General features: G+C 36.9%; 2 protein-coding genes and 1 pseudogene across 9 annotated transcripts in view; all 3 read left to right on the forward strand.

Moving 5' to 3' along the window:
- The first annotated feature begins 1,195 nt into the window (after positions 1-1,195).
- Positions 1,196-5,897, forward strand: LOC107706354 (E3 ubiquitin/ISG15 ligase TRIM25-like; annotated as a pseudogene).
- Positions 5,898-6,727: 830 nt separating this feature from the next.
- Positions 6,728-9,553, forward strand: LOC107706355 (cerebellin-1-like). 6 transcript variants are annotated; one of them, XM_016510036.1, is made up of 5 exons: positions 6,728-6,914; positions 7,770-8,281; positions 8,392-8,748; positions 8,819-8,938; positions 9,205-9,553. In XM_016510036.1, the coding sequence occupies exons 3-5, from the start codon at positions 8,473-8,475 to the stop codon at positions 9,400-9,402; spliced, it is 594 nt and encodes a 197-aa protein (XP_016365522.1). In that variant the 5' UTR covers positions 6,728-6,914; positions 7,770-8,281; positions 8,392-8,472; the 3' UTR covers positions 9,403-9,553. The 6 variants fall into 6 exon arrangements, with proteins under 6 accessions (XP_016365522.1, XP_016365525.1, XP_016365521.1 ...); XM_016510039.1 differs by having other exon boundaries at positions 7,770-8,112; positions 8,188-8,748; XM_016510041.1 differs by lacking the exon at positions 6,728-6,914 and having other exon boundaries at positions 7,991-8,112; positions 8,188-8,281.
- Positions 9,554-11,457: 1,904 nt separating this feature from the next.
- Positions 11,458-12,077, forward strand: part of LOC107706352 (chromodomain-helicase-DNA-binding protein 8-like) — a 31,440-nt gene continuing 30,820 nt past the window's right edge. For all 3 annotated transcript variants that reach the window (XM_016510032.1, XM_016510034.1, XM_016510033.1), the window contains exon 1: positions 11,458-11,558. The gene's annotated coding sequence lies outside the window, so the exon portion shown is untranslated. The remainder of the gene's footprint in view (positions 11,559-12,077) is intronic.

The raw sequence follows: 12,077 nt of genomic DNA on the forward strand, positions 1-12,077 counted from the left end.
TATCCATCTCCTGACTTGTGCCTGTCCACAACTTTATCCCGGAGATCTTTTGACAGTGCCTTATCACCTATAGTTGATTATTTGCTTCAGTTGCACTACCAAGGACTGAAATGCTCCAGGAAAGCTCTTTTCATATACTGAGCTAATCAAAATGACCACAGCTGATCACAGTTGAAAGTCAAATGGCTTTATGTGCCATTGAGAAGGTGATTAGCTACACCTGATTGAGTTTATAAGTCATTTTTACAGACTGTCAGTTTGAAGTTCTTGAAGCTTGCTTCAATATATTCTATCTTCTTTCTGTTTCTCCTTTTTTCTCACTCCCAATGTCCTGTTTCTTAGTTCTCACCCTGATAGCACAAGTACATCACGGAGATGTCTATTTGACGTCTGCATTTACATCTGCAAGAAATATTTTTTAGAGTGTTTGCTCATCTGCAATACGTCTATAGAACGTTTCCTATCAGATGTCAAATAGACGTTTAGAAAATGTCTTTAAGATGTTTATTATTTAGAATGTATGTAAAACTGACATTTTAAAGACATCTATCAGATGTTTGTACACAGCAGATGCTTTCCAGATGAAGCAATCTTTAACGGACATCTTGCAGACCTATGTGTGCTATCTGGGCAGTTTTTTTCTGTTTCCTCTATTTTATGCAAATAAAAATAATGAATCTTCAAGCATTTTCTGTTTGTTTTTGTGCATGTACTAAATGTGTCTCTGCACTTGATGAACTGGTTTATCAGCTTCCTAACAAACAGTACACATAGTGCCATCCCATGGTTGCTTTGCAAGGGTTTTAGACAATGAAGTTTGAGTCACAAGCATTTTTTCACCTTTGGTTTTTTCTAATTGAACTGTCTGTATTAAAAGAACACTTAACTTGGAGTAACAAAATAAAAAGACCATGGATGTCAGTTTTCTTGTGTTTTGTAACCATAACATCTAATTTAAATCAGAATACTCTATTATATCTTGATTTATTCTACATAACAATCAGTGTTATTTAAACAGATACCAGATGAAATGTATTTGCTTTCATTTCTTCTCCTCACTCACCTCATATTGCTTCTGTAAAGAACAGGTCATGTGGTGGCTTAGAATGTTGACAGGTCAGTCAGTCTAAGAAGACATTGCAGGATAAGCCAGCTGCCACACACACACACACACACACACACACACACACACACACATTTACATGTACATTTGGGTTGTGCTTCTGTATGAAATCCTCCTCCTCTATCTTTTACACAAGGCTGCAGGACAAAAAAAGGTAAGCCTTTGTAGTTTTATATAGGTTATGCACCATAATGCCAACCATGTAACTGAATGACATTCAAAGATCAAGAAGCCACTGAAAAGTTGATCTCTTGATTCCACAGTTGCCTGGGTCAGTTATTGTTTGCAGGGAAAACTTTAGGGCCAGTTATAACAAGTTTGTCATAAATTAAAGTTGGTCATTTCTGTGCGATCAGTGTTGCCTAACAGAATTGCAAAAATATTGATGGATTTCAAACAGTTTCCCAAATGCTCCTCTTGTCTGCCATTGCTAATAAAACAAATAGTCTTATCCCAAACTCATGGCAACGTAACTGTGGTAGGCTGGTCAGATACTCCAACAAACTGCTAATTCTAATAGTGCCACAGATCCAGTGTTTACACTTTTTGGAAGAAACGGCCTACAAAAGGCTGTATAGTTGTCTCAGCATATTAACTTGGAAAAAATAAACACATCACCTTTCATATAATAACTTAATGACTTTAAGAGAGACGCATGGGACATTACCTCATTTATCCAGTAATGGAACAGCTTTCTAAAAATAGTTGATTAGGAGACAGATTAACTTAACAGTAAGGCTTAGTTTTGTGCCAAATAGGTCTGTATTAATCCGTGCAGCATTTGACTTCCTATGAGTGACCAATCACTATCTTCAGTAATATTTTATGCACCGGTAGTAAATGGCTAAATGATTTAGAAGCTCTCAGATAAATGTCTTTTTTTTTTTGGATGCTTACAAATTGTATAATTTTTTTTGGAGCAGACATCAACAAATTTGTATAAAAATATTCAAAAAGATTTAATATCAAATATAAAATGTGTATATGTAGTATCATCCCAAACCTGTTATTGGTTGAATCAATGTAGCTGTGTTGGGCTGGTTGGGATAATCAAACACTGTTTTGGTAAATACTACACTAAAATATTACACTAAAATGAATTGTTTGCATGCTTACAATAAATTTGCAGCTGCTATGGGCTCCATGGAAGAAGAGCACACATGCCCCATGTGTCGTGACCTGTTTGGTCGAGCTCACCCCTTTCCCTGCGGCCACAGCTTTTGCCTGGCCTGTGCGCAAGAGTCCTGGAGCCAGAGTGCCAGCTGTGGCAAGCGAAGATTTGTATGCCCACAATGCCTGGAGGAGCAGGGAGTGGTGGTATGTGACTGCTGTCCAGAAGACAAGGGTGATGAGGCCCAAGCTGCAGTGAAGACCTGCCTGCGATGTGAGGTCTCTCTGTGTGAGCAGCATCTGCAGCCACACCTGCTGCGTCCTGCTTATAGCACTCACCTGTTGGTGGAGCCATTGATGGACGTATCCCACCGCAGGTGCCCTGCCCATTGGGAGATATTCCAGTATTACTGCATGGATGATAGGGAGTATGTCTGCCCAGACTGTCTGCCCAGACTGCATTTTGGAAGGACGACATGCCCAACACCAGGTCAAAGGGGTGAGAAAAGTGGAGGAGGAATACAAAGTAAGTCATTAGATCTATTATACTGTTGTTTAAGAAAAGGTCCTGTTGTGGGATTTAATTATGGTCCAGGACTGTTCACACTGAACTTTACACCAGTTTATTGTCTTTTTTTAAATCATGCTTTTTAACCCAGAGTAAAGCAATGTTTCAGAGGCCATTCACACAGAATGTTTCGAAAAATGCAACATCATCCGTAGGGTGCATGTTTAGAACACTAATGGAAAAGTTGCACAGTGGAATGCAAAAACTGTGTAAACTTCTGTGTGAATGGCCCCTCACTCTTGTCATTTTGAATTTTGAAAGGGAGCTGGCACCACTTCTAACCCTGGGTTAAAAGGTGCTCCTTTTCATGGTGCTAAGAAGAAACAGTCCTTTACCAACAAGCAACCAATCATAAACTGAAATATGATTGCCTCATTAAATATTCATGCACTTTATACCGTCATAAAAACTCTGTAAACCCAGGGCTCTTCTGTAATGTGTTATAGGTCAAATTACAGAGCCTGTTTGAGAAAGCAGAAGAGAAAGTAAAGCAAGGTGAAATGATGCTTCAAGAACATCAGAATGCTTGTCGCAGCATACTAGTAAGTTTAAGCTTCTTTGGGATTTTAAACTAAATATTCCTAACCTGAAATATAAGGACTACAGGTTTTGATAACTGAACGCAACATGCATGCATTACATATTCTGTGTCTGTGTGTGTGTGTGTGTGCGTATTTCAGGAGGACTCCGCTGTGAGTGATGTCTCCCAGGTTTTACAGATGGGCTCAGCCCTGCAGGCTCAGGTGGGCCGACTAGTGTCAGCCGTGATAAACATCACAGAACAGGAGAGACAGCAGGCCATGGAGAGGGTGCAGGAAGACTGCAGCAGGGTGAGAGAAGATCTGAACCAAACTGAGAGCATCCACCGCTTTCTCGGCTCCCTGCTGGACGAGAGTGATCCCTTCCTGCTAATCTGGGTATGAGGACATACTTGAATATTTTCCTGATTAAATGCATATCAAGCCTCATTTACCATATGCTGATAACAAAACTATGATATTTTATTAGTTAGTATTTTATATGTTTATAAATATGTTCTATTTAAAGAATGCATGTGTTCTATATATACATTCTATTAAAATAGACAATAAAACAGGCAATAAAGTAGACATTTTAAACTCTACATTTTAAACTCATCAAATATGTTTACATAAAAATGTCTACTGTAATAGAGTAAAAGCATGTTTTGTGTAAATTTGATTTGATAAGAGTTGTTGCAACATTATGCTATAAAGGGCATTGTAAGACAGTTTATGACCAACATTAAACATATACGGATATGTTACTAGTTAATGGCCTTATTAGCTTTTTTAATGCATCCACAAGGCTTTGGTATTGAATAATTTCTCTGACTGTACAAAACATGGATCTTTACAAAAGTCACTTAGCTTAAAATAGATTAAAATGACTTCAACTTCTGCCACGGTTCATAGCAATGATAACATTTCACAGGCATTCCAGACAGAGGATTCGCAGTAAGTCTTTAGATAAACCGTGATTGTTTAAGTGAGTGTCATAGAAATAACTTGTGATTTGTGAGTGCAGTTGTATGTTAGTTTGCATATGAACAAGAATGTAAGTTTTACTGTATTAGTTGCTCTGCCTTGCAGGATGATGGCAGATCTCAACTCACCTCTGTTCACACCACCTCAGCCCAGCATGGATAAGAAACGTGTCTTAGAGAATGTGGAAAATAAATATAGAGAATTCATAGCTGAGACCCTGCGCTGCCTAATTGAACTCAAGAGAGATCTCTGTATGTATTATCATTCATACATTACACAATGGGCACTGATCCTAGGAACATTTAGATTTTTTAAGTAATATTATTCTTACTATTGATTCTCAGCTAACCTAAGCGTGATTCTAATCAATACTTTGTAACACTTTACTGAATACTGTTTTTGAGCAGCATTGCATCATTTGCCTTGTTTAATAGTGACATCTAGTGGCTACATTTCCAATGGCTGTTTCTCTTTGTTATTTAGTAACCTTCCCATTAACCTTGGACAAAAACTCAGCCCATCCTCTCTTAATTATTTCTGAAGACCTACGGACAGTGATGAGGGTCAAAACCCGCTTGCCTGTCCCTGAGCATCCTGACCGCTTTGACCACTGGTCTCAGGTGGTCTCCTGTCAGATATTTTCTTCAGGAACCCATTACTGGGAGCTGGAGGTGGAGGGTTTCTGGGATATAGCAGTGACCTACCACAGCATTGGGAGAAAATCAAAAGAGGGCACAGCCTTTGGCTGCAACAAGGTACATCGTTAACCTAATGCACAAACTTTTTAATGCCAAATATGGTGATCCCTTCTGCGACCAAATTCTTAAAATAAAAATGCACCCATATATTTTCCTGCATAAAGACCCTAAAACAGAATATAGACGTGTAAAATATAATCAGAAAAATTTTCATTTCTATTAAGTTGATGTGTTTGTGTGTGTGTGTGTGTGTGTGTGTGTCAATAGAATAAAAATGTGATTAATCTAATGATTTTTGTATTAAGTATTTAAAAAGCAGAATTAAATGATAATTGTCATATTTAATCTATTTAATAATAAATATTAGTAGTAGTAGTATTTAATTATTCAAAAGTAACATTATTTTTTATTTATTTATTTTTACACAACGTTTCTCTGAACTTTTCTCAGAAAGCTGATCTTAAATAAAATTATATAAAAATTTAATTTGTTTATTATTCTAATCATATCATGTCAGAGGCCTAGTCTGTTTTATATTTGAATTCATTATGTCCTGTGCATTATGATTTTCTGTTATCTTACTCAGATATCCTGGAGCCTGACACAGCAGCATGACAGGAAACTTGCTGCCTGGCATAACCGAAAGAAAACCCATCTCTCCGCAAAAATGTCTGGCAACCATTTGGCAGTCACTCTGGACTATGATTCTGGCTCCATCACCTTTTCAGAAGTAGGATCGTCATCCAGCCTGCTCCCTCTGCACAGTTTCAGCACCAGATTCACCCAGCCCGTCTGCCTAGGCTTTGGCCTCTACAAACCAGAGCTGAACAGCAGGGTCACCATCCTCAAGAAAATATGACTACATTTACAGCTCGGATTTGGGAGAAAACAGGAACTGACACTGCTGTTGAAACTTTTATTTCATAAAGAGTTATATGTTTCTTGAGGGATATATAATGCTCTGGGTGAAAAAGTAGAATTTATTTTTCAAGAATCAACAAATATTGCAATTAACTGTATATGGTCAATGTTTTTTCTTTCTTTTTATTATTATTATTTTTTGAGCTTTTAAATTTTAGCTTTTCATTTTCTTTTATAATCAGTGTCAAACCTTTATCACTAGGTTTTTCATCTTAATGTTTTCACTGTAATTGTAAGGGGAACTGAGATCCAATGCATCTTTCTCCATCGATGGATATTCAAAATTAGCAAAATATAAATCTCAAATATTTATCTTTAGTATGATATTTTGCCAGTGCCCAGTTTATTTTTGAAGGCTATTAAATGCATAAAAGTGCAATTTAAAATGCATTTAAAATATTTAATATTTTTTCATGTCAGCAAATATTTTTTCATAGGTTCCAGCATCCCCTGCGACAGAGGATAAGTGGTTTATGGATGGAATTTGACAATATATTCAAAGTTTATTCTTGTTTTATTTATTGGTTTCATTTGTTGAGATGTTCAAAAAATAAGAAGTACTTTGTTTATATGTGAAATCTGAAAGTTATTCTGTTTTTCCAGATTTTCTTTGATTGTATTATCCTTTGTGCCCTTTGATGCTCGCGTACCATGTGGATCAGTCATGTTTTGTGGGACACTGGGTCATGTTATTGTTCCTGTTTTCTTCTGTATGCTGACTGTTGGCTATCATTTACAGCTACAAATGCCAGTTTGGCCATGCTGTTTACATCAAAGAAAGATTACATGGATTATTAGAGAAAGTGAGAGAGAGAGAGAGAGAAAGAGAGAGAGAGGTGAAGCTGGCGGAGTGGGTGGGAAGGGGAGGATCTTGAGAGACAGGATGAGTAGGAAGATCTGTAAGCTGTCAGATTCAGTTTTTCTCTACAGAAGCTTTAACACTTTGCATCATTACGCCTGGGAAACCGAGGGACAGCCCACTAAATCAGGTAATTTTGCTATTTTTTCTTACTACAAAAGCTTATGAACTTAATCTTATGTTACTCCCTAGGAAAGAAACTTTATTAAAAGATTTAGTACACAAAAAAATTCCATAAAAAATAATTTATTTTTAGTTTTTTTTTATCTTGTTTTCCTGGAAAATATCTAAACATACGTGAAACCCAAAAACAAAAAAATTCCATAAAAAATAATTAATAATAATATTTTTAGTTTTTTTTTATCTTGTTTTCCTGGAAAATATCTAAACATACGTGAAACCCAAAACCTCACTTTATTTTTTAAAATTAGATTTATGCTTTAATAAATACAACCAATTTGCCGATAAGGTAAGAAAAATTAAACAAATTCATGATATTTAAAAAAAAAATTTAAAAAAGATTTTAAAATAAAGTCTTTTTATTGTACACAATTTTGCTTCTCAAGTTAAGAAATAATAAAGGATATTTAAATATTTTTATAAAGGAACAAGGCAAAATGCATGCTGATTAGATTTTTTTTTTAGTGCTATAAAAAGATTTAAAATAACCAGAAATTATAAATAATGTGTTAAAATTTTGTGTGAGTGAAGTTTTGTGAAGAAAATAAAGATACTGATTTGTGAAAAAAGTGGATAGCATTCAAGGACAGCACTGAGCAGAATTAGTTCTTATTTAAAAGTGCACAAACATTGAGGTTTCACTCAAGACCAGATGCAAAGAAAGTTGACCTTTGTAAATGTCATTGCTTCATAAAGACTATAAACATGACTTGAATAGTAAATGAATGTGGTGATCTGTGCCAATTTAGACCTGATATAGACATATTTTAGTTCAAATTCCGAGATGTACATTCTTGGGTTTCAGGACTTTGCATATTGTTGCCGTTTTAGCGTGCCAAGGCACTGAGGAGAGAGAGGAGGTTCAGCCAATAAGCACAAGCACAGGAGAGAGGTCCTGCATGTTGTGGAACGTCAGGAGGGAAGTGAGAGCGTGTTAAAGACAGATGGTCTCTCAGTGGAGTTGTTCTTTTTTCTGTCTCTTGTTCTCACTCTCTCCTGGATGCTGCTCCCCTCAGCTGAACGGGATCCAAAGTGTTACCTCATGATCTTCATCCTTCACTGCTCCTCTTCCTCCTCCCCCACACAAGCATACCTGTTGGCTTGCAGAGCTCCTTTTATCCTCTCCCTCTCTGTTTGTCTTCTCACAGGTTGGCTATGATGATGGATTTTTTTTTCGGGATGATGAGAAACCTCTAAGTGTCCTTGCCTTTGGTCCCCTACAGGCAATTTAACAAGCACAGACGTAGATCTTCGTCAGGAAACTGTGACAGACGGGAGGATGACGACAAAATAGCTAGAGAGAGAGAGAATATAAGAGTAAGTGAGGGTGAAAGACAGAGTCAAGGATTTAAAGATCTATAACTTTTACAATAGCTCATAACATCACGGATTTGTGGATCCTTCACTTATTTCTCCTCGGTTTCCAGAAGACGACCTACTTGATCAAATTGCGGGGAACATTTGCACCTAATTTCATCCGAGATATCATAAGCTATAATAATAAGACAATGCTGCCCAGCTCTGGGATGCCAATGCTGATACTAGCTCCACTTCTGCTAATTGGCCCTCTAGTGGTCATGGGGCAAAATGACACGGAGCCCATAGTGCTGGAAGGTAAATGCCTGGTGGTCTGTGACTCCACACCCTCTTCAGAACCAGCAGGTAACGCGCTGGGGATGTCCGTGCGTTCAGGTACCGGCCGTGTGGCCTTCTCCGCCACACGGCAAACCAACCATGAGCCCACAGACATGAGCAATCGCACCATGATCATCTATTTTGACCAGGTAAGCAATCTTTCCACATTAAAATACTTGCATGTAGTTTTGCTCTGTTTAATCAGTCAGTTTTTGTCAGATCTTGGTGAACGTCGGTGGTCATTTTGACCAAGAGAGCAGTATCTTCCTTGCTCCGAGACGAGGGGTGTACAGCTTCAACTTCCATGTGGTAAAGGCATACAACAGGCAAACCATACAGGTACATACTACATATTTTTTCTTGCACTCTTAAAAATAAAGGTTCTTTATTGGTAGACCTGTAACATCCATGAAACCTTTCAATTGCACAAAAGGTTCTTTATAGTGGAAAAGGGATCTTTAGAGTTTTAAAATGTTCTTCACACTTTGAAAAAATGGTTGATTTTATGAACTGTTGATTTTAAGAACTGTTCACTATGGTTCTTTGGGGAACCAAAAATGGCTCTTCTATGGCATTGCTGTGAAAACGTATTTTCCTATTCCCAGGTGAGTTTGATGTTGAATGGGTGGCCGATGATCTCAGCCTTTGCTGGAGACCAGGATGTGACACGTGAAGCAGCCACAAATGCTGGGCTTGTGATCATGGAAAGAGGGGACAAGGCTTACCTCAAGCTAGAAAAGGGAAACCTAATGGGAGGCTGGAAGTACTCTACTTTTTCAGGCTTCCTGGTCTTCCCTTTATAAAGATGACCATGTGAACAGCTGGGAGATGAGGGGAGAGAGGGTGACATGCTCTCTGGGGGTTTATTTTACGAAAATGGAATCCACAGAAAACATCATATTTGTTCTTCCTCTCTTTTTTTAACAGCAGAGCAGAGAAAATGCAGAAAATGAGATGTTAAATGTTATAATTAAATATATATTTTGTTATTTAAAAATACAATTAAGTATTATAATTAAATATTATTGAGAACCAGGTTTGAAAAAAAAAAAATGTGATTTGAAAATCACTAAAAAGTCACTCTTTTTTGTAATGTGTATAGTTAAACTGAAAAAAAAAATGGCATTAGGGAAATACAATGAGACTGTCCTAATAATATATTTGAAATTATGTATTTCAGGGTTTTCTTTTTTTTCTTTCTTTTTTTTTTTTTTTTAAACAAAATTCCATTTCTAAATTTCATTTTAATTAAAATATAGCTTAACGATTTGATGTGAGGTTTCTGTTTATCATATGTTTGCCTGCTTACGGAGCTGTGTGTGTATATTATAAAGCTTTGTAAAAAGAAATCTCATTAAATGGAAACCCTTGACTAAAAATCAAAATTCCTTCTTGTTCTGTGTGAAATGAAATAGCCTACGACTTGTCCTCAACCTGTGTTACTTCTCTGAATGAGGTGTTTTACCTCTAACAACAGCTGTTTGTAAATATAGCTCTCAGCATCAGAGCTGGCAAGGTTGACCAGGAATCATCACAGATAGCAGCATAGGCATAATGGATAACGGATATGAACTACAGTGGCACCAGTCGAGCAAAGGCAGATGGAGTTTTTGGCAGGCAGACGTGCAAGTGTACACTGGACTCCTATGGACCATGCAGGGTGGGCTGTCACAGTCAATAAGTTACACTGCATTGGTTTAAAGACACACTTATTCACACATACGGAACCAGGAAAAAAAGAGCAGGAAACAGATAAAGAGAGAGAGGAAAAGGAAACAGAAAGAAAAGAAAGAATTACGGATGTTAACACAGTATTCATTTATTTTTCTAACCTGTGAGCACTTTTTTTTTGTATGAAAGACCACAGCATGCTACTCTAAGAAAGTAGGGTAAAAATTACATCAAAGACTGCTGTTTGTGATGTTTAAAAAATAATCATGTAAAATAATTTATGAGGATGTAAGCTATTTATCATTCATTTGTCCTAACACATATAATTCAGTATCCAGTGCACAATAAAAAATGTGTGTGTGTGTGTGTGTGTGTATATATATATATATATATATATATAATGTTTAAAAATTAAGTAATAATGTATTTATAAAAATACAATATATATTAACACACACACACACATTATGTAAATGTTTGTTTTAATCACTATAATGAATAGTTAGAATATTATTGAACGTGTTTTTAACACCATCCACAAAGCCTGTTGCTTGTGTTTTAATCATGCTAAATTAATAAATTACTATACCCAAAAATTAATAATAATGTAAATATTATTTAAAGTGTTTTAACATCATAGCCTACACATATTTTTGTGGTGGCATTTAAATTATATTTTTTATTTTCAATATGTTTTACATAGCAAGACCTCTCTTATAAAACAGCAACAAATTCGAATCACGAATACCTTTGTATCCATCTATGACAAATAAATTATATATTATACTATAAAATGCGAGTATATGTTTCATTTAGCATCATAAGCTTTATTGGGACATTTGGATACATTTGCAAAAATTGCGTAAAGCTACGGAAATGATTTCCTTAACGTAAAATTATAATATTTTATTTTCCCTTAAATAGTCATAATAAAGAAATGAATCCATTGCCGTTTAAATTCTAACAAGCGAGCATCTTGAATCGCGGCGATAACAAGTAGGCCGCATTTAGTGCAGCCACAACCAAACTACCCGTACGACCGATACCCATTAATGTCTCCCGCCCTGTAATTCCGCACACCGGAATGATAGACAACTTCTTCCACCAATGGAATGTGTGCCTTTTGACAGTCCCTCTGAGGATGGACCAATCAGCGGACAGCACATGAGATCGGGGGCTGCGCGTTCGACCTAGCGCTGGCAAGAAGTTAGTTCCTGCTCTACGCTGGCCGTTTCCTGTAATCGTACAGTGTTGTGAGACGGAGAAAGCCATGTGTGTCGATGCAAAGGTAAATTTAGCACCCCGAAATTATTGCGGGGAAAGTTGGGGCAGTGGATGGCAGCGCTATTAGGGCATATTTTAGTAGAAAATACGCCCTGGCCAAGTCGAAACAGCTTTGCGGCCTTGTCCATGTCTGTTCGTAGTCGGGCTATGGTTTTTGTAGCACGTTGCCTTTGGTTTGGTCCGGTTTGTTGATGAGAGAGATTGAAAGAGAGTCCGAACGAGAGACGTATTGTGAATGATGGAGGATCTTTGATACAGCTTAAATCGGCCGTCAGAGAAAAACAAAATGATCGAGCACATATTTAGCATTTATAGCAATAGGAATCGCCCTTGTGAACATTGATGGGTTTGTCGGGTGTCTGATTTAGGATTGTTGTTCCACATTGATGGCAAGGCAAGGAAGGCGGTGTTGATTTCGGTTAACATAAATTATATGATTTCCGATGGACTAAAAAGAATATGACATTAGAGGTAATACAAATTTGCGCTCTTTGACTTTTAAAAACAATGTTAGGATACTCGC

The sequence above is a fragment of the Sinocyclocheilus rhinocerous genome, unplaced genomic scaffold (assembly GCF_001515625.1).
Source record: "Sinocyclocheilus rhinocerous isolate Xijiao unplaced genomic scaffold, SAMN03320098_v1.1 scaffold444, whole genome shotgun sequence".
Classification (NCBI taxonomy): Eukaryota; Metazoa; Chordata; class Actinopteri; order Cypriniformes; family Cyprinidae; genus Sinocyclocheilus; species Sinocyclocheilus rhinocerous.

What these genes read in the sequence shown, in the direction of transcription:
- LOC107706355 (XM_016510035.1), top strand. Translation starts at nt 8,473, where the DNA reads ATGCTGCCCAGCTCTGGGATGCCAATGCTGATACTAGCTCCACTTCTG. An exon ending in TGATCATCTATTTTGACCAG is followed by an intron (nt 8,749 to 8,818) that starts GTAAGCAATCTT and finishes AGTTTTTGTCAG; the next exon opens with ATCTTGGTGAACGTCGGTGG. An exon ending in ACAACAGGCAAACCATACAG is followed by an intron (nt 8,939 to 9,204) that starts GTACATACTACA and finishes TCCTATTCCCAG; the next exon opens with GTGAGTTTGATGTTGAATGG.